Source organism: Pithys albifrons, chromosome 8 (genome assembly GCF_047495875.1).
Source record: "Pithys albifrons albifrons isolate INPA30051 chromosome 8, PitAlb_v1, whole genome shotgun sequence".
In the NCBI taxonomy this organism is placed as follows: domain Eukaryota; kingdom Metazoa; phylum Chordata; class Aves; order Passeriformes; family Thamnophilidae; genus Pithys; species Pithys albifrons.
In genome coordinates, this window is record NC_092465.1 from 9,485,537 (window position 1) to 9,508,776 (window position 23,240).

Genomic DNA, 23,240 nt, shown 5'->3' on the forward strand with positions numbered 1-23,240 from the left:
CAGAGGAGAGGTATCAGTGGAGTACAAACAGTAATCATGAAGGTGTCTTCAGGGCACATGAGCTGTATACGCACGCACACAGCTATTTAAGTGCTTTATAAAATGTCTCACCTTCTGAACCACTCTGAACCAGGCACAGGGATTCTGCAAGCCAAGCAATTGTAGGGGAGGGAGATCCAGGGAAGACTGGCATTTTTATATAGGCAATAAATCCTACTTCATGAAGAAACATGTTGAGGTAAAATTGCCAGTGGCTGTTTTAATAAGTATTTATGATACATAAAGGGATTTGATTCATAAACACAGTAATTATGTCTTTACTACAAAGCAGTACAAATATAAAGCCTCCTATCTACTACACTGAAACTGTAATTGCATCCCATTAAAGAATATAAGCAAATCAAAATTAAAAACTTGAACAGGGGGAGAAGCTACGCAAAATCTTGGTGGTTAGACATTATGGGCTTTTGTGTTGTGCCATTCAATCAGCCTAAATACCTCATAAAATGGAGTGAAGCCCTGAAGAACTGGGTGGTGTCTGGGCAGCCCAGAAGACAGCTTAGCTCACCTAGGCAGCAAGTTTCCAAGGAGACCTGTCCACATAAAAGGCACAACAAAAACATTGGTTTTAGTCTCAAAAAAGTGGGAATTCCACCAGAACCTTACACGTGGCTGTAATTACATTGTGCTAGTGATGGCAGAGCCACAAAGGAAGGTTAAACCCTCCCTAGTTCCAACATGGTTGAGGGACAGGCTGAAATAAGCACTTAGAATACTATTTAAGTGCACACATCTGAAAATGGACTCTTTTGTGCTGTGAAAACAGAGATGTTTAACACCAACATATTCTACTGCAGACATCAGGTGGAGAGAGTGCAAATTAATGTCATGTAGAAAAATAACAGCACTGAGGTTCAGACACTGGTCACAGAGGTGTCAAAGCCTGATGGTTTTGTCCTCCTCCAGGCTAACCTCATTCCACATGGCCTTTGCCAGGACTCCTACAGCTCCTTACTAGGATCTTCAGCATCTCAGCCTTTTCTCCTCTGCTCTGTTCACTTAATCAATGTAGTTTTGGGGTGAGGGGCTTTCCCTCCTCCCATCTGCACTTCCTTGCTGGGCAGTTTGGATCTCTGAAGGCATCAGGCTCTCCTCGCTCTGTTCCAGAAGAGTTCCTTATGGTCCAACACAGCTTTCATTGTCCCACATCACTTCAGCCCCAACACTTGCCCACCTCAGTGGTCAGCCTTGCTATGAGAGCACCCCCACAACACACAGGAGTAGTGCTGGAGTTATTGATGCAACTTTCCTACCAAATGTTCCTTGGTCTAATCGCTTTCTTAAACTACACAAACACAATCTCTGCACCACGATCAATTATTTAACAGAAAATGATGCATTGAGTTAGAAACTAAATACCATTTAATATGCTTCAGGAATTCTAATTGAGAGATTTAACTGTATTGCTAATCAAAACTTTAACTTTGCAGTGTTTTCAAATCTTTCTTGAATATAGATAAGCCAATATCTATATACATTCTTTTAATGTCCAGAATTATTTTGCCATTTTAATGTAATCAGTCTTTCTATTTTGAAGAGGATGCCCTTGTAGGTTATTTGTTTTCCTTCTGTTTTGCAAATTGTTCCCTTTTCGAGATTGTTTGTTTAGTGTTGAGAGGTTATTAAACAAACCAAGCACAGTCCTTAAACTAATCAGCTAGAAGTGACAGTAGAGATCAGGAATAATTCAATATTAAAGAGGTTACTTTTAAAATTGATCTGAAAATGTAACGTATTGGGGGGAAGGGGTAGCACATGCACATCTCTTATTAAAGTTGAAAAGATGAGCTGGAGGGACCAGATGCCTTAAAAGCACAAACCAGGAGCCCCTGTTGAAGAAAAGAGTCGAGCTCTAACACACCACAGACAATTTCCACATTCAAACATGTTCTCCCCAACAGAACTACTCAAGACAAAACCCCAAGGGCCTTGTAAGCAGGTAAGGGCTGCCTTTCCACCAGCCTTTGCTATCAGTCTGTCAGTCTTTGGGATCTTTTCCCTAGTACTTCACATGCTACCACCACTTAGGGTTCTTGAGCTCAACAATGCAACTGGTCTTTCTATGTAGTGAAGGCTGAGGGTTCTGTAAGTCTGAGTCTCTCTAAGAGACTGCTCACTAGCTAATTAACACAAACCACTGTGGCTCTCTGCCTATTCAACTTCTGACACTTCTCAGTGCCCTCTCTGAAGTTAATGGTCAGCATGTTGTCTTGGGCATGGTGGTGTTCCCCCTGGTTTATTCCCTTTCTCCTCTCTCACTGGCCCACAGCTGGCCAAAACCCAGAAGGGGAAGGAGAAGAAAACCCTCCATTAAGGGAGTTTCTGAAGGAGTTTTAGTCTGAGTCATCTCAGCTGGGTGCTAATCCTTACATAGCAAGGACCATACCACTGCCAAGGACTCAGCAAACTCCTGGCACTGTAAGTAGCATTTTTCATCCCAAGGGCTTAATATCCTTTCCACAGACTTCTGCCTGTGGAAGGCAGTGCAGGCATGAGATTTGTGCTGGCCAAGTGTCCTCTCGCAGAAGCAACTCCTCTAGGACCTGCAGCAGGTCACTGTAGCTGCCAACCTGCTCTGCAAAGCACCTGGGGATCAAGCCCAGCAAACCACAGGCAGGAGCTGGGTTTGTCAGCAGTTACAGCCCGGAGTTAGGCTGTCACTGAGCCCTTTCAAGCTGCCAGGCTGGTAGGTCATCCTGGACCTTTCCTGATGGGACGTCTCTGTGGTCACATTTGGTACCTGATCAGAAGGTGACTGCCCTCATGGTTCCAAAGGAAAATTCCTTATCCTGGCTGTGTCCCAGCATGCCGAGCATGGCCTTTCCTCATGCACAGTGTCACAGCCAGCAGTTTGTGAAGTACATAGGAGCTACCTGCCCTACACTGCCCACACCACGAGCTTTCATGCCCACCAGCCACCTATGAACAACCCTCACATGTCCCCTCACTTTAATCAGTCTAGTGCTCCTGATGAAGGCAGAGCAGAAAGTTCTGATGTCCCTGGTTTCAAATACAACTGACACATTGAATTAACATAAAATCACCCTCTCATCATCATTTTGGGCAAAAAAATCCTCCAGCCAGGCTATTTATACTGGAGACATGCAGCACAAAACATGGTGTGAGTCCTCTGGTGCCACTCGCTCCCGGTGCTAATTGTTCGGGAAATGTCACCAGGATCATTGCTCTGCTTGTGTTGTGACTGACTTTGGGAAAATTAATTTAAAGGGAGCAGCTGGTAACAGTCCTGAGCTTTCAGAGGCAGCAGCACTGTGCCTTACAGTGTGTTTCTGTCTTGTGTAAGGATGCAACAAGCAGAGTGTCCCTGTGCACGTGACTGACTTTTTGCATCTTTAATAAAGAGCAAACACCTTTATTCTCACCTCCATAGTTCAGGAGATGCCTAGAAATCGCCCTCTGCACCCACCATGGGCTCATCAGTAAGGGGCACAGAAATCAGCCTTCAGCAAAGCTACTGCTGTGGAAACTGCTGGATAGGCACTTTCACGATGCTATAAGTGGGCTTTGGGGATTTTGGGATATTTTTCTTCTTCTTGATGTCACTTGAAATCAGGTTTAAACTGAAGAGAACAAAATCAGTGGAGATTTAGGAAATTTACTAAATTTATCTCATTGAACTTAAAATTTCCCTGTTTATCTAAAGCAGCTGAGGGGAAGAAAGGAAGAGTGGAAGAGCAAAATCTGACAAGAAAGCTTCTGTTGTAAGCCTGGGTTGTGAGTGCTGCTGTCTATCACAAAGCAGGGCTCTTAAAAGCAGAAATGATATAACCACTGAGGCAACCATCAACTAAGTGCCACTTTCTCTTTTTAAGATATTCTGGGTACAGTTCTTTTCAGAAAAGGGAAATAATATAGGCATTAAGACCCACAACCCCAAAAGAGAAATAGGACACTGCAAAGAGGACAAATACGACAATCTAAGTCACTTTCTTTGTTACAATCCTGGGACAAACAGAGCTGTGTAATAAATATTGATATTGTTTGTACATCCTGTCTTTAGAAATGAATAGCAAAGTGATGCTCTAGTACCTTTCCCTCCCTAAAGAGACACTAAGCTCAACACATGTGCATATATATGCACCCCAAACTATTTTTCAGCGAAAGCTGGAAAACAAGTCCACAGCACCATGAAAATATCCATAACAGTTTTTGGAAGCTTTTGGCTGACACCACCCTTTACTTGTCTGTCTGTGTAATGCCTAGGAAAATCAAGCTTTCTCAGTCTGGAATAATCATGGCAATGATTACGTTGCGGCCAAGCATTTGCCCAAGGAGTTTTTGCAAGGTGGATCTGAGGGTTCCCTTGGATAATCCTCTGAGGCAGGACAGGGCTGTTCCCAGTCAGGGTGCACTGTTGTATCTCCAAAAACTGCTTGGTAGATCCAAAACCCATTCACTTTCTATCCCGAACTGGCCTTTGTTTTCCTAGGGACACCTCTAACAAAGCTTGTCAAGCTGGGTCTTGGCTTCATGTTTCACTCTAGTACCACAGATCTGAGCACCCCTTTCCCTTCCCTTCCATGTCTCCCACATCCATCCCATGTAAAAACTCACCCATTGCTACAGACTCACCTTCCCTTCAAACCACTGTGCTTATAAAAGATTGCTGTGTCCAACAGCCAGACCCCCATACTGTCTCTAAAAAAGGACATGGTGACATCCCCAGAGCAGTGTTTGGTCTTGCTCGTTCCAGCTGAAGCTTTTCAACCATGTATCAATGTGTTATGTAAATATTGAAGCAAAGCTCCAAGGCAGGGAGGCACATCCCCTGCAGTCACAGGGCTGGGATGCAATAAGCTCACCAGCCCACCCCACCTGGCATCTTAATGCAGTGTCCCTTAATTCACAACACGACTGGGAACACACAGAAACCACCATAGTGATGGCAAAGGCACAGTTAAACCACCTCCAGGCTCCCCTCCTGCTACCGTCAGGAGCCATCAAACCAGTCCTAACTCCAGCCGGCATCTCCAACACCGCCATCGGGAGCAGAGGCTTTTTTCCCTCCTGTCTCCGCAGGCAAGGACAATGCTCCCCCAGCACCAAGGGTACTGCTGCCACATCAAGCAGCTGACTGCTGGACACACTCTACATTTTCCCTAGCCTATCTTCTGCAGAGTCCCTGCAATAGAAACCTGCAGAACAAGAGGCCAGGTGACATCAGGGGGTGTCTCTTGTTTTGCAGGTTTCTATTGCAGCAGCTCTGCAGAAGAGCTGAGGAAAACACTTGCGTGTTTCTTCAAGGATGTAAAAATAATGAGCAAAGATAATAGACCAAAGTCTATTGCCCCAGGTAGTGCTGGAGCTGAACTTTTGGCTTGATATTGAATTCTAGAGCCTTGCATACAATTCCAATCAGACACTCACCTTGGAAATGCTCATGGAGTTACCCATGATTCAGCTGGAGCAATGTAACAGCTTTGACAGGATGGGCAGGAGGGCAGCTGCCCCTTCAGCTGGAAGTTTCCTCATCACATTTGATGGATGGTAACCATTTGCAAATCCTTTCATTGCTGTAAAAGTTCGAACAATCTGGCTCTAAAGGGCTGCAGTGGCCCAGGCCTTGAGGAAACCACCTTCCTGGAGGTTCAACACATTTGCCTTCTAAATTCAATAGCTCCTGTCATGAGCGCAGAACTCCCAGCAGATGGGGCAGTTGTTTTCTAGATCACCCTGGTTCAGTCGCTCACAATCACAGGCCATGCCCTGACATCCATCAGGCAATTACACCTCAGCCATCAGCTCCAGCATCCTTGCCATGACATTGACAGCAGCTAAATGTTTCAGGTTTTGTCTAGCTGCTCTTTGCCAAGAGCCAACCCTTCATCAGGAGAGGAACATGGCAGTGAGTGAAGGTTCTCAGGACCACTGCCTTTTGTCACCTTGCCCTGATGGAAAGAGAGCAAAGGGTGAGTTACGCTCGCCAGGACAAGGTAGGACAGAGGAAAGCATCGGCTTGAAACATGGTCACATCCTTGTGCAAGCACCTCTGGACCCACAGCCAAGGCACCCTCCATGCTCATTGTGCAAATGACAGTGCTGGAAAGTGGAAGTGTTAGGCAGGAACTCAGTATTATACCATGAAGAAAACCAGTTATACCCACCCACCCCTACCAAGCCTTCGCTGGATTCTGCAAACACTGGCAGTCCCTCTGCCCTCCTCACTAGAGCAGGACCAAGAATTAATTTGTGAAGTTACTTTGTTCTCCCTCTGTATTCATTTTTTAGGACATGCCACAGCTGTTTGTTTTCTCGGGTAGTCAGATGATGACATAAACCACTAAAAACTATCTTCTAAATGTGCACATCTCATTTAAACTACCTCAGGGTGTTTAATCATGGCTTAGCTCTAGCACACACTGCTGCTGCATCTCATTTTATAAAGTGCCTGGGTGAACCCCAAGCCTCTGTGCCCTCTCCTGTACTGCACCCCTAGGATTACATAGGAATGTACGTAATGGGTATTTACAGTGTCTCTTCCTTACCCTGAAGTCTGTAGAATAATACATTGCTTAGCATTGTTTATTCTGTGTATTTTATACTGCCACTTTACCAGCTACTCTGGTGATGGAGAGGTAATCTAAATTTATTAGCTTCCCTTGAAGAGAAAGCAAAAATTAACATTCAGGTGTAGGTAGGACAAAAGGTAGAATATAATATAACACTCTTTGTTCTCACTCTGACTGTACATTATCCCTTCTGAAGTTTTTGTCCACAAACCTTTGGCAGAGGCAGAAGCAGATTTCCTCTGAAACAATGGATGGGGGTAAAACCATTGAGCCTGGTCAGTGTGTGCACAAACCACTACACAAGAAAGCCTTGTAGGTGTCTTCATCAGCAGGTAATGCTTCATGCACTCTTCTTCCCCTTTCATGCTCTTCAGTGCTCCTCACGCACAGAGCATTATTTGCCTTGGTCTGCAATTTTTTGCAGTTCACAGACCCCACTGTTCTAATTTCTCCAGATCATCCTGATTTGCCTCAATCTTGATGGGTTTGTTATCTCTCTAATTTTGGGGTGAGATTAGGGATGAAATTACATCCGAGAGACATCCTTTATAAGGTGTAAGTGCTAAATATAGGGGTGGGACTTTTTCTGGCTAGTTTAGTTGGCTAAAATCCTACAGAGAATATTTTAAAAAGGCTTTACCCTAAGGATTGCTATTAGAAAAATTTCCTCGTTCTGCACCAAAATTTGAGAATCAGAAGGCTAAAAGAACCATGTCAAACCATTCCCTTTTCTCTGTCTCCTTGCTATAGCCAATGTGGAAAAGGCTAATATTGATTTACATTAAAATCATTTTGATAAACAGACCACACAGACCACTTTTGAAGCAGGTGGGAGTTCTGCCAGGGTTTCACCCACCCTGAAGCACAGCCTCACCTCCTCATCCTCTGGCTACAGGGACTCCCACTGTCTGCCCAGCCTAAAACAAAATAGTCCCATGGAGATCCTACCCCTGCAGCTGCTCCCAGATGGCACAGACTGCACCAAAAAATGCAAATTTGCAGTGTGGTTATTTGGGGCTGAAGATACTTTCAGTTCCCTGGTCCAGTCATGTTCTTTTTATAGGCATTGTAGTACTTTTAAAGGCAGGGCTTGGCCGCTTGCACGAAGGCATGGGCTGCAGTAAGGGGGTCCCCAAACATACAGGAAAGTAACTTATGTTGCTCTCTGGGTCCATGTTTAGAGATCCCCTTCTGTCCAGGGGAGCTGAAGAAGGAGAGCATGAGGAAGCTGGGGAAGCCCTGAGGTAGCAGCCATGTCCCACTGTACCAAAAGAGGGATGCAGCTAAAGGAAGTGATGGGATAGTGGCTCAAATGGAGAGAAAAGATGAACTGTAGTACACAGCAGATATCTGGGGAAGTCACCAATGCAGGACGGTGGTGTGGACACCAGCTGTAGTCTGAAAAGTAGATGAACTTATGGAGGAAGCAATACAAAGCCACACATCAGTCTCAGAAAGTCTGAGTCGGGTTTCAGGAAGATGGGAGCAGGTAGGAAAGTATGCCAAAGGCACATACACTCTCCAAGGTTCCCAGAGGTATAACTCACCTTTTTCTGAGAGTCAGAAGCTCAGTTCTGCTGCCCAAAATATACTGATAGTGTTCTACAGGTTCTACAGTTTCTGTATGTTAACCCTGGACTGTGGCCACAACAGTAGCCATGCAGGCAGCAAACACAAAATCATCTCTGCCTGGTGTGAGCAGAGGCCAAACAGCCTGGGATGGAGACAAAGGAGCATGCGAATGCAGCAGTTAGCTCGTGGCCAGGTTGATGGCAGGAAGTTGGGCTCGCCAGCTCCAGACACATTTTTATGGCCATCAGAGCACAGAGAAAAAAATATATGATGGAGGGGGTGAGATGAGTGACCTAGCCAAACAAGGGGTGATTTGTCTTTCTAGAGACACATATGTGTCACGTTCTATTTCAGTTTTGGAGGTGGAAAGTCACAGAATCACAGAATAGTTAAGGTTGAAGAGATCACTGGAGGTCATCCAGTCCAACTTCCATGCTCAAGCAGGATCCCCTAAAGCATGTTACTCAGGACTGTGTTCCGACAGCTTTTGAATAAAGTCCAAATAGGTCCATGAGTTACAAATAGCTCTATGGCTCTACACACTGTTATCACCAAAATAAATGCAGTCCCTGTCAGCCTAGAGCAAGGCATGAGACAACATCCTAGAGAGAGGCTTCCAGAGGAGGCTGGAGGAGAAACATTCCAGTGGACAGAAAAGGCAGGCACAGCCAGAGACTGCTTTTACACTTGTACTCTGCCAGCATATGGGCAAGTCAATCAGCCTTGAAGTATTATCCAAGCTACACTGCTAATGCCAAATTTTAATTCAGTATTGCTATTGGGCTGTACGGACTAGCTGCCTGCAGGTCAGTCCAGCCTGCTGTTGGTCACTGCAAGTGACACCAGATCTGAGGTGTGCAGGAGAAGCAGAAAAATCTGCTATGCTATTTCCCTGTGCCAAGTCTGACTCTGTCTTCCTGTTGATCACTTTATTGACACAATCAGTAAGTTTGCAAATTCAATCAAACAGCAGGGAAAAGCCAAATATTACAAAACTACCAGATGAGGAACCGAGAAGAGAAAAAACAAACTTTTTTTTTAATTTAAGCCCAGAGTCAATCTCAGAGGGATATGTAATAAATATATTAAGCAGATGTATAGTACTGCACTGGCTTTATCTGACATGAATTTCTAATGCAATTGAATCTGATTTCACTTCCCAATGATCTCATTTCAGTCACTGTCACACATCCCATCGCTGCCCCATTGTGTGAGGCCGGTGATGCCAGCTCAGCTGAATGACAAGCCAGCAGTGGTTGATAACCCTATATCCCCCTTGGATGGGCTCAGCCATGTGAGGCCCTGGGCTCTGCCTGGCTCAGCTTCGAGGAACGCGAGTCCTGGCAGTGGCTGATGCATCGCAGGAGCCACTGTTTGTGACTCCTAATGAAGTGTGAGTCAGCACTGCCACTGTAAACTGTGTCCTGTGAAGGCTCAAATACAGCAACTCTGGCCCAGGATGGAAACAAGGATAGTCAAACTATTGCAAATGAAACAGAAGCAAACACAAGCTGAGACTTGAAAAGCATGAACATTTTTACAATGGGATTTTCTTTTTCTTTTGAAAAGAAGTATTATTTTACCATTCTATGATTTCAGCTGATAGGAGGGAAAAACAAAAAACTCCACAAGCAGGATACCCAGACTATGCCATGGTGTCCCCTTTCCTTTTACATTTCAGAACTTTCTTTCAATGAGCACTTTACTTTCCACATATAGAATTGACACACCTGGAAGTGCACTAGAACTCGAAAGGGACACCTCAGGAAGTCCTCTCAAAGCCAGAGCTGCTGGACAAAGGGGCTATAGGAACAGGGAAAATAAGTGACAGTGATCCAGGGACACAGAGCTTTGAGATAAACCTACACATCACTCACACACAGCTACTACCTAAGAGAGATGCAGTCATTCTGGTTTGCGGACAGAACACCACCAGTGGCTCAGAAACACAACAAACTTCATTTTTAGAGGACTCTATTACAGGCAAGCAGATGGGTGTACATATCTCTGCAGATATACGGTGAAAGTAAAGGTGATGGAAAATCAATAGCACATATGGTCTCAAGGAGTCATCTGGCTCAGCTCCCCATCCCAACACAGCTATGTTACAGCCAAGTCTGATAGCTGTTTAATGTGCTTTCAGAGTCCTTATGTGCCAGAGACTCACAGGCAACCTGCTCCCATGCCTTACCATCCAAAAACTTCTCTTTCTGTTCTATCTTGCTACAACATCTCAAGGCCCTTTCCTATCCAAAGTCATCTCAGTAACATATTTTCCTTCCTATCTTGTCCTTAAGTGCCATGGTCTTGTGACCCCTATACCTGTTTCTTCAGGCTGAGCAGCCCAATCCATCCCTTTTTCCTTTTAGGTTGGGTTTTCCAGATTGCTAGACAGGAAATATGGTTGCCTTCTGGACCACTCCCAGTCTTTGCACAGCTTTCTGGTTGTATGGAACCCACAGGTGGACCGGTCCAGGTGAGGTCTTCCCAGAGGCCCAGAAGAATGGGATTACTTCACATCCACTGGGGGCTTTGCTCCAGCTTGCACATCTCAATAGGTGCACTTTTCAATACATGTACTTAGCCTTCTCCACAGCATGCATTGTCACCTCACACTTTGCCAGTGGCCCTCCATATCCTCTCCGAGAAACTCCCTGGTTACAGCTCCCAACCATCCCCCCTGCTACTCTGACTTCCCTGTGTATGTCCATGCCATGGACTGCCTCCAGGGAGAGTAACTTGCACCTCTTCAATTCTCTACTGGTTTTTTTACATCTCTTTCCTCTGATTTGTCAAAGTCATTTTGAATTTAATCCTCTTCTCTGCGTGTATGCAATCTGTAGATTTAACAGACAGGTCTTATACTTCATGAGTCCCAGCACTAACAATGGAACTGCACAGAGCAGAGCACAGGACACACTCTGGCACTGTCCCATACAACACTGCTCCTCCTGCCAACGCATCATCCGTAACTAGTCTGATGGTACATTACCCAAAACACTTTGAAATCACTGTATTCATCTAAGTCATATGATCAATATTTGTAATATTCCACAGCTGTTTTGAATGTAATTTGTTACAATTGCAGATAATTTTATTTATTAGGAATAAAAAAGAGAAAGGAAGAAGACAGATTCCCATCTATAAAATCTGCAGTTTTCTTTGCATTACCGGATGCCAACTCTGATGCCTGCCCAAGGAAATGCTATGCACAGAGAAAACCCCAGGGAAGCACATGGGAAATCACCAGGCCATTCTGCCACCTGTATTGCTGTATAAGACTTGTGGTTTTGCCTTGTAAATAGGGTGAGTTTTGAACAGTCTGAGGACAGAAACTGACCTCGGTTGCAGATAGAGGTGATTGTTCAGTCTTCCCCCAAAAGCATCTGTGAACTACCAGCCTTACTCCTCCCACTCTACACCCTCCCATCACCAGTTAGTGAGAGCTATGACAAATTTTTAAAAAGACAGCTCTGCCATTGTCCATATTTCCATTTGACAGCACAATTAGTGGATTTTTCAGGCCAGAGGGGATTGTTATATTTACCTCGTCTGACCTTCTCAAGCAATCTAGGCTCTCATATTTCTCATGGAGATTTCCAGGAGCGAACCAGGTGATAAACAGTTACAGACATCTCAAAAAATCCCTGTCTACCTTGACAAGTTTGCTTTTCTATTGCTTACAGTCAGTAGTCTGAGAAATCTAGTATAAGAAGCAAGCTCCATTTATCAGTTTAAAGTCTGCTGGAATACAGAGGTTTCTGGTGGCTACAAGCTGGCATAAATTAATTCCCCAAGCATCTTGCTTCCATGAAAAAAACTGCTTCCCATTTAAGATCCATCTAGTAAGTAAGAGTTGGCAGTCCTATTAGTCCACTAATAGAAAAGAAAAAGGACAGCTTGTGGTTAAGTAGGTAGTTACTGCACTAACTCAGAAGAAAATTAGCTAGGACAAGCTATCAAGAATTCTGCTTTATCATTGTGTCTGAAATCAAAGATGCTATCTATGAAATCAGAGATAGCAACTTGTATGTTGTTCATCTTCCATTCTCTAAAACTGTCATAGAGCCTCTGCATACATGGGGATCAAAGGCATCTACAACTGCTTCAGTTTTACTTCTGCAGTTTACTTTTTTCCTCTGGAAGGATGACAGTGGGAACAGGAAGAGGAAATCTGAATTGCAGTTATTGGAAAACAACAACCACAAATTAATTCAACAACTACATACTTGATTTGTGCTGTTCTGAAGTAAAAGCACATCCATTCTATGCTTTGCTCCACAGGTTTCAAAGATGTTACATATCAACAGGATTATTGATTATGCCAAGACCAAGTCGAGTAACTTCTGAGAACTGAAAACAGTTAACATAAAATATCACCACCACAAAATCCAACCTAAGATTAAGCCTAACCTTTTCCCAATTCACTAAAGCCACGGAGCATCTGCTCACCAGCTTTGACAGGGATCAGACCCACCCCATAAAGGACATCTAGTCTACCAACTCCATGCCTTTTCTTGAGTCCTTCCACCTTGAGAGCAGAGCTGTTACAGACCTGGGGAAGCTAAGGAGTCCAAATGTAAGAAAAAACAGGCAACAAAGTCTCATATAGGCAGCCTTCTCAATTAAGTATTTTGATACTTAAGACCTAATTATTCCTTACAATGTCCCCCTGATTTTGCTGCCTCAGGGAAGGATATTGAAAAATATTTGAGCAGAATTCATTTTGATGTGGCAAAAGGCAATTTTAGGCAGAGTCCCTGCAGGATTCAGCAGCCAAGGATTCCTGTCCTGTCTGAGGTTGCCAAAACAATGTTCCCCTGGAAGAGAAATGTGTTACACCTCTCAGCAACCTTTCTGTCACATCTTCCTTCTCATAGCTTTGAACAAACTTCTGGGAAAGGTTATTTAGATTGCCAAATCAGATGCAAAATAAAAGCTAAGGCTGCTTTAATGAACTGTCTTGCTTTGATCCAAATACATATTTCCTTTACAATCTGTTTCTAATTACATCAGTTTGAGCCTTTATTTTAGGATCAGCTGAAACATCTTTCCTTTTTTCCACCACAATATTGACAGCAATATAAAGTGCAAATAGCCATTGAGACACAGCATAAGCTCAAAAGAGACACATTTCTGTGTGGTCTTCCTACTACCCCCTGTTGACAGCCAAGTTTTTTGTAGAACCTCGTGGAGTGTCATGACTCACCCAGTCTGTAACAGTTTAACTGGGATCACAGCAGCATTCTTACTATGCACAGCAGTGTCTTTTGGAGGCTTCACAGGGTAAGCTGTCAATATGTAATAACACTGCATCGTGAATTATGGAGTTGCAGGAATCAATGGGATTTTGCATATTAATTGCAAACACACCCAAAAAGACAAAGGAATTTATTGGCTTAATTAGTGTTTCAGTTCTAATAGCATTCAGGCTTCATTCGCACACAAATTGATTCATAGCAACAGTGTTACTCCTAAAGGATACTTGCCTTTTGAGGGGGCATGCTGGTTTACTATCCAAGCTCTCTCAGTTCAGTGATGCACTCAGCAGGAGCTTGGAGGAGTTGAGCTTCAAAAACACTTGCCACCTCTCTTTCCCAGGCAGGTTTCTAGATGCTGGCAAAAGGAGCTGCCCTACCCTCTCTACAGATGCCCATGGTGTTTCCTCTGCAAAGGATTTACAGAATGACACTTACTGGGCAGGACAAAAAAAATTACCTCTAGGGTAGAAAAACTGAGAATCATTACCATACATCCCCACAGTACCACACTGGCAATCTAAGGGACACGTAAGGTACTTAAGGATTGATTCTGACTCCATGGATACTGGGAAAACCTAAGTTCAAGAAGAATTAGAAAAGTGTACCTGGAAGCAAACTTTGGCCCTTGGGCTCCAAGCTCTCAAGAAGCACAACTCCATGAAAAATAAGATGCCAGAACAGGAAGCAAATGTCAAGAATTCAACTGTATGCCAAAACAAAACAGAGAGATCCACCTGGATCTGCTCTCCATCACCTCGTGCATTCACATGCTGCAGCACACCATGACTGATGCAAAGTTTCAGGAACAGCATTACAATAATGGGGGAAGAGCAAGACACTACCTGAAAAGCAGCTTCCTCCCCAAGGATTTAAAACATTTTCTGCATTATCATCCCACCAAAATTGCATCTTAAAGCTAATAGCTTACAAAGAATCAATGTTCATAAAGCCTGTGCTCACATCTTCAAAGAAGTTATTCTCCTGGGCATCCTCCCCACAATTTTCAACAGCAGATCTCTCCTCCTTGGGATGGGGATCACATCACAACACTTAGGTGATAAGCAATTTGTTGACAAAGAGAAATGTCAGCAAGAAAACATTTCAGCTGCATTTAAGACTGGGGCTGGATACTTTTTTTTTGTTTGTTTTTCTGGACATGATCTGGCAGCTGCAAGCAAATGAAGAGCCAGGATCATGTGAATGTGCCCTCGCTGGGAGAAGCACAGTGAAAGGCTGCAGGCAAGCCATGCTCTCTGTGTCACCGTGCTCACAGAGCACTGGAGGAAATAATCCTGCATTAATAGGGCAGCAGAACACAAGAGATCAAACAGGCCTTTTCTGTTTCTACCCTAGTTCATGCTAAAAAAAAATCTAAAACAGAAGCAAATGCACAGTGAGGGATATGCCATCAGCCCCCTGTGACAAAAATCTACTCCCATTTAGTAGAATATAGAGCTGTGCCACATAGCTTAGTGGTTAATCCAGGCTATTTTATAATTGCAAGGACCCAAGGAAGATGGGCATTTGTGGCTTCCTCTGCAAGGAAAGAGGGTCATCACTCACAGCTCCCTCTGAATTATGCTCTGCAAAACCTTGAGATCCTGCCAAGCACTCTGTGTGGTGGCCAGGACACAATAGTGGCTTGTCACATTTCAGGTTGTGGCCTGAAACCACCAGCTCTCAGGGCTTCAGCCCAAAAGGCAGGGGGAAAGAAAGGGAATTCCAGTGTATGTTCTAGCCTAGGACACCAAATCATACCTTAGCCTCAGCTTCTCACCTACCCAGGGGGCAATGCCCCTGTACCCCAGGCTATCCCAGGGAATGAGCCTTGCCCTTTACTGGCCTCTTTGTAACTTACAATGAAGGCAAGTAACAAACTAGTCCTAAACTTAGAGGAATCAGGAACCCCTGCCTTAATTTCTCGGCAGTCTTCAAAAATGAAGCTCATTCAAGGGCAAGTGAAGTGAGGTGTCTCCTCCACTGCTGCTGTGGCACCTGCTATGTGACCAAGGGATTTACTTCTGAACTGGCATGGGCTTGGTCTAGTGAAATGGGCCCCTATTTGCATATTACCTTCAGTTTATAAACAACCCGAACTTCTTTCTGCCGTTACATGTGATACCAGCTGAGAGCAGGCTTTTACCCATATGTAGTACCAGGGTGTCCACATGGTAACAGTTTACCTCTCTTGTCTGTAATTAATCTTCCAAGTCTCTGCATGATGTAGATGTTCACAGTAAAAAAGACCAAACCACCTTGCAGTGTCAAAGTCAGTGAGGATTCAGTTAGTCTTTATTTTACTCTGACAGGCTCCTTTATCCCAGAGACAATAGTAAGACATGGGATTTTACCAGGATTTTTTCCTAGAGTTCAGTCCAATCACAATAAGGAAATAAAAATACAATGTTAGCAAAAAAAAGGTATTTAACACAAACAGATTTAAAATAGATTTATATGCCATTTTCCATTTCTGTGTCACAGACCCCTTCATATAATTAGTCTGTGGCATAAACACAAAAAGGACACAGGAGTATTCACCAAAACCCATGTTCCCTACTTTGTGAGTTCACAAATAAAAGCCATCCGGGCACCATAAGACTTTGGAGAAGTCAAGCAAAAAGATAAACAAGCGTTAAATCACCAAGAAAATTGTCCAGCCTGAGTTTCAAAAGCAGCAAGACAAAGACCAAAGCATGGTTCAATGCACATGTGTAAAGCCATGAGGCAAAAAAGTAGCACTCTGCTTTACTGACAGCAAAAGGGGCTCACTTTAGAAGAACCCAGACACAGGGCTGCTCTGTCCTGCTGCAGGCCTGTGAGCCCCACCAACCCATACACTACTTTGCAAGGGAATGAGCATCGAAGAGAAAATCTGCAAACAGATACTCTGGAAAACACAGAGACACCAAACTTTGCATAGGACACCAGACTCCAGGTGCTCCTGCAGCACAGGTTCCTCAGAAAACTCTGTACACTGGCTGGAGAAACTTGTGCCAGCAGCTCACTTGCTTCACTTAAGCCAAAGAAGGATTTCCTCACCCATCTCCCTAGAGACTTGCCAGGAGTTTCCAAAGCCAATGAAGGCCAAAACAGAAGAAAACAAGTGCCCAGCCACAAATACTGACTTGCAGGAGAGCAGAGTAATGAACACCTTCCTCCAGGGAACAACCACAGACCAGGGGTGACTGGCACCCCCCTCAGGGCTCTGAACAGCATCCCTATTTCACTCTCCATGGTATTTTGTGTCCTTCACTGTTTCCTCACTCCCCCCTTTTCCCTTCCCTAGCAGTGCTGACCAGGCACAGGATAAGGGTCAAGGTTTCACACTGGTAGCACTAAGATCAGTATCTAAATTACTTTGACTGCATGAATTTGAGGGTTTTTTTTTAAATCTTAACTTAGGCGTTATTAATTTTAACCCAAAGACACAGCTGTGCACAAAAGAGAAGCACCTTTTGTCTAAAACTCCAAACTTCCACTCCTTTCAAGGGGGATTCCCTATTCACACCACACTCGATCCCCTCACAATTCTAAAAAGTATTTGCTTAACTCATGAAGTAAAATGAAATCTCCAATGGGTCAGACCTCCAGAGCAGATACAGCTAACAGCCATTTGAGCTGCCAGTATCATTTAGGAAAGCGAGTCCCAGAAAAGGCTGAAGTCAGCCTCTAAGTACACATTATTTCTCGTCTTCCAATTTAAACCAGGGGATCAGGGTATCCCTCCTACAGATAGCCCCTTCTCTTTGTGACATGAAACCTGTAGAACCCATGGACCATTCCCATGGGAAGACTCAGCTGAAGCCCAAGAGGGCTACAAGCCCACTGTAGGCTGCTTGCTGTACTGTAAATGATCCTTCTCTCACCCACAGCCATTGACAGCACAGGCACCACCATCTCCATCTCCAGCACTGCCTCTGCTTTTCTGGGTAACTGCACCACTGAGCACTGAAGTTTTTCATCTCCCAATTACTTTTCTCTGTGTTACTTCAGAAAAAAACCCACAACCCACACACTGAGCTACTACCAAGATGACTGGGACAGAGAAGCCTGTCCAAGTACCACTGCTGCAGATTCTGGATGAGAGCCACCAATACCCCACAAAGGCAATCTCGGAAGACCCTGCAATGAGGAGAGGAAACAAAAAAAGCCTGTGAGAAGCTGATGGAGACGTTCATTCTATCGATTGTGTAAACTGTCAGTGGAGGGGCAATGAGCTTTTTTTTTTGTTTCTATCCTGGGGAATAATCCAGGCTGATAATTAGTACATAAGAGATAAGTGGAAAATGAGACATCTAGCGAGGGTGGTTCAAGCCTCCTCATGACATTGATAATGTGCAGATACATAGATCACTGTCGGGGCAAACTGCCACTGTGAGCCTGTGTCTTCCCATTGCCTCATCAATCCATCATCCGCTTAGCTACTGACACCTTGGCAGGCACACACCACCAGCCCTGCATTTGAATTGAGAGGAGCAGGCTCCACTAGGGAATACAGATTTAAAAATCTAAGATTCAAATTTGTTTAAGTATTGTGAACAGCAATTCCCTTGCAAGGCATCTTCATTGCCCTTTTGCCAAGGGGGAACAGTTGGGTCTTTGTTAGAAGTACAAATTGCTTCTTAATGCAAAGGATAAAGCAGAGCCCAGGCACCTCCTTAGAATTCCTCCTGGCTCCTGCTAATGCTGCTGCATGTCAATTTTAATTTTTTGAAATTTAAACCAAGGGCTTTGTGTCTAAGCTCCATTTCATTGAAGGAGGGGGGAGGAATAGTCAAAAAGGATTACGGATCCAGTGGGAATTGAGGATCCATAGCAATTATACTTCATTTGGGTCTCAGACACCAGTTTTAATCGTATTCTAAATAGTACAAATCAACAAGACATTAGAGATTGATAAGTGTCTAACACATGTACCTGGTTATGAACTCTGTTTCCCTCAACTGGGGGACATTTGAGGATGGGATGGAGGAATCTCTTTCCTTCTTTGACCCTCCTCTTCCAGCTAATGAGAAGACAACACCCACCAAGGACTAGGTAGGAGACAGATGTCACTGTAATAACTTGGTCATCATAGGGCTGTCCCAAAGTGGGGCTGGACCAAGTCCATCCGACGGGGTTCCCCTTCCTCCTGCAACATCAGGGCAGGAGCAAAGCTCCAGCCTTGGCAAAGCAGTTTCAGTCCAGCTCCCATTTCTCTTACTTGTGAAACTGCACTAACACTGTCAAGGACAGAAAGCTCATAGGGAGGCAAGACCTTCAGAAGGAAAAAACAAAATGACAAGACAGTTAAATGTAAGTAAGAGCTTTTGTAAATAAACTTAGCTCTTTTGGCTTCACCAATTTACCCAGATTAAGGGAGTTACCTGCTAGCATGATGATGAAAGATGCATTTCTTCCACCAAAGGCTCAGGACCCCTTGCACTAGTTACACATCTGCACATTTTTAAAAAGATTCTGAGTGGCTGGGGTTTACTGAGGACCATCAGCAGAAAACCTTTCTAAATGATTGGAATCCATCAGCCTTGAGAAAGCTTTCTCTCCTAGCCCATTTCAGGCACTATGCAGACCCACCTACAGTCAGGTGTGGTTTCTAACCCATATACACACTGCAAGTGTGAGGGTTTAGACAGACTCTTTCCCATGCTGCCTTCTTACATTTGTCAAGCGTGTTACAAAAACACAGCTTTCCATAATCACTGATTAAACTGCTTTTCCTGTACTTTGCTAACCTCTGCATAAGGTTCAAACCCAGTAAATCTGTTCAGGAGATCTTCTCCACATCCCCACTTCTTGATGACAGTGTGCTATCTTTTTACAAAACTGTGCAAAGGGGAAGGTTTATTCCCTCTCCCTATGCTTCTTCCCAGTCCCATTGAGTCATAATCAAGACTTGGGCAAGGTGTCCAACTCTTTAAAAAAAATTTAAATTTTGCTGCAAACCTGAGGGACTGAAATGACCCCCTCCTTTACCTCCCACCCTCCTGAGGCAGCTCCACAGCGCTCCTTTGGAAGAGACAGAAGGCAAGACGACATTGTCTAAAAACATAATTTAATGTGGTATTTTGGTGATTGTGGCCAGTGACCAAATTCTTTTGCAGACAGAAACAGGTCTGACGTTAATGACACCATCATTCACACAAGCATTGCATTGCACAGAAAGAAAAGTTTACACTTGACCCCATACAAAGCAGCAGAGGAAAGAACAGTTACAATCCAGTCCTACTTCGTGAATAGTCGATCTGAAAATTCATCATCGTAATTAATACTTATTGATGAAAACATGTGACCAGTTCAAATTTTGTGTGTGGCACAGTCTGAACTCTGGGCTTTTTTAAACATCCCAAGAACCACTAAAGAATTTCAAGCTGCTGAATCCCTCATGTGACACACAAAACATTCAAGCTGACAAAGGGAGAGAGGACAGTCAGAAGAAATGTGTGAGAGTAAGGAAGGGGATCACTTTGTTTCACTTCTACTTCATTTCCACAGGGGTAAAAATAAAAGTACACAAACTGATGATGAAGCTAAAGTGACCTGTGGAGACAGTGGACACCAGCAGGAACAGCAGCATGATGGGGTATGAAAATGCCAAACAGCCCCACATGCATCAGTGGCAGAGCCAGTTGTGCCATGTCGCTTGTTCTGTGTTAATCAGGGTATAAAAGAAAGCCAGAGAAAGTGCTGTACTTATTGTTGTTGCCTCCGTGTGCTTTGCCTCCATCGAGCTTGACATACACTTCGTCCCCGGAGTCCAGGTGCAGCACCACGCTGTTACTGGCATAGTCATAGTTCTGGTCTGCATCCTGGGCGATGGCACTGGCCCGCACCTGCCAACACAGCAGCTGGGCACGTCAGCCCCCTGGCCCCTCTTCCCCAATGTCTCCATTAACTCCCCGAGCCACTCTTCCAAAGCTCCTCCACCAGCCTCTCGAGCCCTCCTTTTCCAGCCCCCCCATCAGTTCCCTGAGAACCCCTTTTCCAATCCCTCCATCAGTTCCTCAAGCACCTCTTCCCCAGTCTCTCCACTAGACTCACGTCCTCCCTCCCGCTCCTCTCCTCCCTTCTGCTTCTCTTCATCCCAGCAAGAAAGTTTGCAAGACAGGGAATTGGAAGCTGTCGCGGTCTAGAGCTGCTCCCGCGGTGCAGCCCTGCCCCGACGGCGCGGAGGATGCTCCAGCTGCCGCTTTTCCCGGGAGCGGCGGCGGCCGGTACCACCAGCGGCGGCCGGGGCGGGAGCGGGACGAAAGGGGCCCCGGCTCGGGGCAGCGGCAGAACTCACCTGGCCGTTCTTGCAGAGGTCGGCCCACATGCTGGTGCCGTCGCCGCCGCGCATGAGAATGTGGTAGGTGAAGAAGTAGATGCCGCGCACCTGGCAGGTGAACTTGCCGCTAGCCGGGTCGTAGTGGTTGCCCAGGTTGGTCACCACGTCGTCGAATTTGAGGACCTCATAACCCTCGTGGGGGCTCTTCAGCCCCACGTAGAAGGCGATGCGCGGCCCGCTGAAGGCGGCGCTCAGCCCGCCCGCCGCCTCGGCGCCCGCCGCCGCCCCTCCGCCGCTCCCGCCGCCGCCCGCGCCCGCCAGCGCCAGCCCGGGCAGCCCCGGCTTCCCCGCGTCGCCCCGTTCCCCCGGCGGGCCCCGCGGTCCCGGCGGCCCCGGCTCCCCGGGCGGCCCGCGGGGGCCCGGCTTGCCCGGCCGGCCCGGCTCTCCCTTGGGTCCCTGGACGAAGGGCGGCAGGGGGTTGGCGCCCAGGTCCTGCAGGGCCTCTACGGCGGCGGTGCTGCCGGGGCCGGGCGGCCGCCCGCCGCTGTACGGGTCGCAGATCATGCGGCAGGTGCCCATCATCTCGTAGTGGGCGCCGGTGTCGGCGGGCGCCTGCAGCAGCAGCAGGGGCACGGCGACCAGCAGCGCGACGGCCATGGCCAGGGCGAGCCCGGCGGCGGCCAGCAGCCGCCTCCTCCGCTGCCAGAGCCGGGCGGCGGCAGCGAGCAGGTCCTCCTTGCTGTGCGAGGCAATGGTGGCGCGGGGGGCCGGCCGCTCCCTGCGGGGGACGGCAAGAAGAGGCGGTGAGACCCCGCCGCCGGCGCCTCCCCGCCCGGCCCCCGCCTCAGCCCGCCCGCCGGCCGGCCGGGAGACCCGCCATGCCGAGAGCCGCCCCGCTCGCTCCGAGGGTCGCGGCGCCCCGTCCGCCCAGCGGGCCTGGGCGGGCGCGGGGGGCGTCGCTGCGGCGAGCGGGCGGCCGGCTCTGCCCCTCGGCCCCGCGGGGGGGACGGGCTCGTCCGTCGCCGCCCCGACGTGGGGGGCGCGGAGCCGGGCGAAGCGGGGCGGGGCGGGCGGACCCACCTGCGGGGGGCCGGGGCGGAGCCGTCTGGGGGGCTCCGGGGCGCCGCCGTCGTTGCGGTCCGCGGTGATGCGCCCGTCTGCGGCCGCCCGACCGCCCGCAGCGCCGAGCGCCAGTGGCAGCGCGGCCCCTCGGGAGGGGCGGGCGGAGGGGAGGGAAGAGACGGCGGGGCGTCCCGCAAGTCCCCGGGCACTCCGGCCCCCCACTGACACTGTGGAGAGGCGGAGGGAGCGTGCCCACCCCGCCGTCAGCGGCGGAGTCGCTGCGAGTCCCGCCCAAACTGCTCTCCCGCTGAAACCGGACGGTCGGGAATGCATCGCATTGGCCCTTTCACCTGTCGCCTGAAACGGCTTCTTCCCTGCGTCCCTTCATCCCTCTCTGCCCGCGGCGGGACGGCACCTGCGCGACTGCCCGGGCGGCGGCCAAAGCCCCGCTCCCGCCGGGATGAACTCCCTGCCCGCCGCCGCCGACCCGCACCGCTCTCTGCGGGAGGGGGTCGGGGAAAGCCCCGCGCAGGCAACAGGTTACCCGGGAGGCTTCTCAGGCTCCCCTCGTCCAGCATCGGCAGCCAAAAAAGCAGCGGAACAACATCGCGGATGCATCTTGCTCCTCAACCTATTTAAGTGTAACCAAAGTCCCTTACACCCGTCCCGCTTTCCCGAAGACAGGCCAAGTGGACGGGGAGCCCTAGAAAGAAATACCTTTAGCAGGGGTCAGGTTGGGTTACAGAACAGTTTTGTAGGTTTCCTTGAGTAATGACGGGTCCAAAACAAGTGTTTTTTCCCCCGAGAAAATTGTGATTAATTGCCTTTGATTTTCCGAATAAACGGTGGTAGCGCAGCGGGAGCTCTGGAATCGTTAAGTGCCTGCGGGGATCTCCCCTGGAGATAAAGTTGGGATCTTACCCACGCGTCTCCGAGCGGCGGGTTAAGCACCCGTCCTGGAAGGAAGGAGCATTACAGTGATTACACAGATCGCCTCAGGGCAACATTCCGGTGTCCCCCGCTCCCCTGGTGTGTTAGAAAGGTGAATTTCCAGCGGGTTCGCCAGAGCTGAAGGCAGTCTGTTTGCTCTTAGAACAGGCAGCGCTGCAGGTCGAAGGGAGCGAGCCCCGCTGTCTGATCCAACGCCTGCTAGAGCTGATGGCCTGGAGGCATCATATGCAAACGAAAACATACAGGCTTTTTCCAAGGACTGTAGAAATGCCCTGAAAGGATTTAGGACTCTTTTGTTAGCTTTCCTTGAAATTTAAGGAGGGGACATCAAGATTTTCCTGTCTGCAGGAAAATCTCACTTCAGGACCAGATCTCATCTCAGTTACATCCCTGCGTGCACCCAGCATTTCCCCTGGAGTTATTCGGCTTTGCTCTGCTGCTGCTGAGATCAGGATTCAGCCCTGCCTTTCCAAGTCTCTCTGATTATTTTTCCCCACATCTATGTATTTGAAACTGAAAGAGAAATTAATCTTGTAAATT

The 23,240-nt window shown here is 47.1% G+C and overlaps 1 protein-coding gene across 1 annotated transcript; it reads right to left on the reverse strand.

Annotated features, from left to right (window-relative positions):
* Positions 1 to 19,458: 19,458 nt before the first annotated feature.
* C1QL2 (complement C1q like 2) lies at positions 19,459 to 21,955 on the reverse strand. Its single transcript, XM_071562218.1, has 3 exons — positions 21,768 to 21,955; positions 20,706 to 21,465; positions 19,459 to 20,253 (listed from the first exon to the last, which is right to left on the reverse strand). Exons 2-3 carry the CDS (start codon positions 21,342 to 21,344, stop codon positions 20,074 to 20,076), a joined length of 819 nt encoding a protein of 272 aa, XP_071418319.1. The 5' UTR covers positions 21,345 to 21,465; positions 21,768 to 21,955; the 3' UTR covers positions 19,459 to 20,073.
* Between the last annotated feature and the right edge of the window lie 1,285 nt (positions 21,956 to 23,240).

What these genes read in the sequence shown, in the direction of transcription:
- C1QL2 (XM_071562218.1), bottom strand. Translation starts at nt 21,344, where the DNA reads ATGGCCGTCGCGCTGCTGGTCGCCGTGCCCCTGCTGCTGCTGCAGGCG. An exon ending in ACCTCTGCAAGAACGGCCAG is followed by an intron (nt 20,254 to 20,705) that starts GTGAGTTCTGCC and finishes CTGTGTTGGCAG; the next exon opens with GTGCGGGCCAGTGCCATCGC.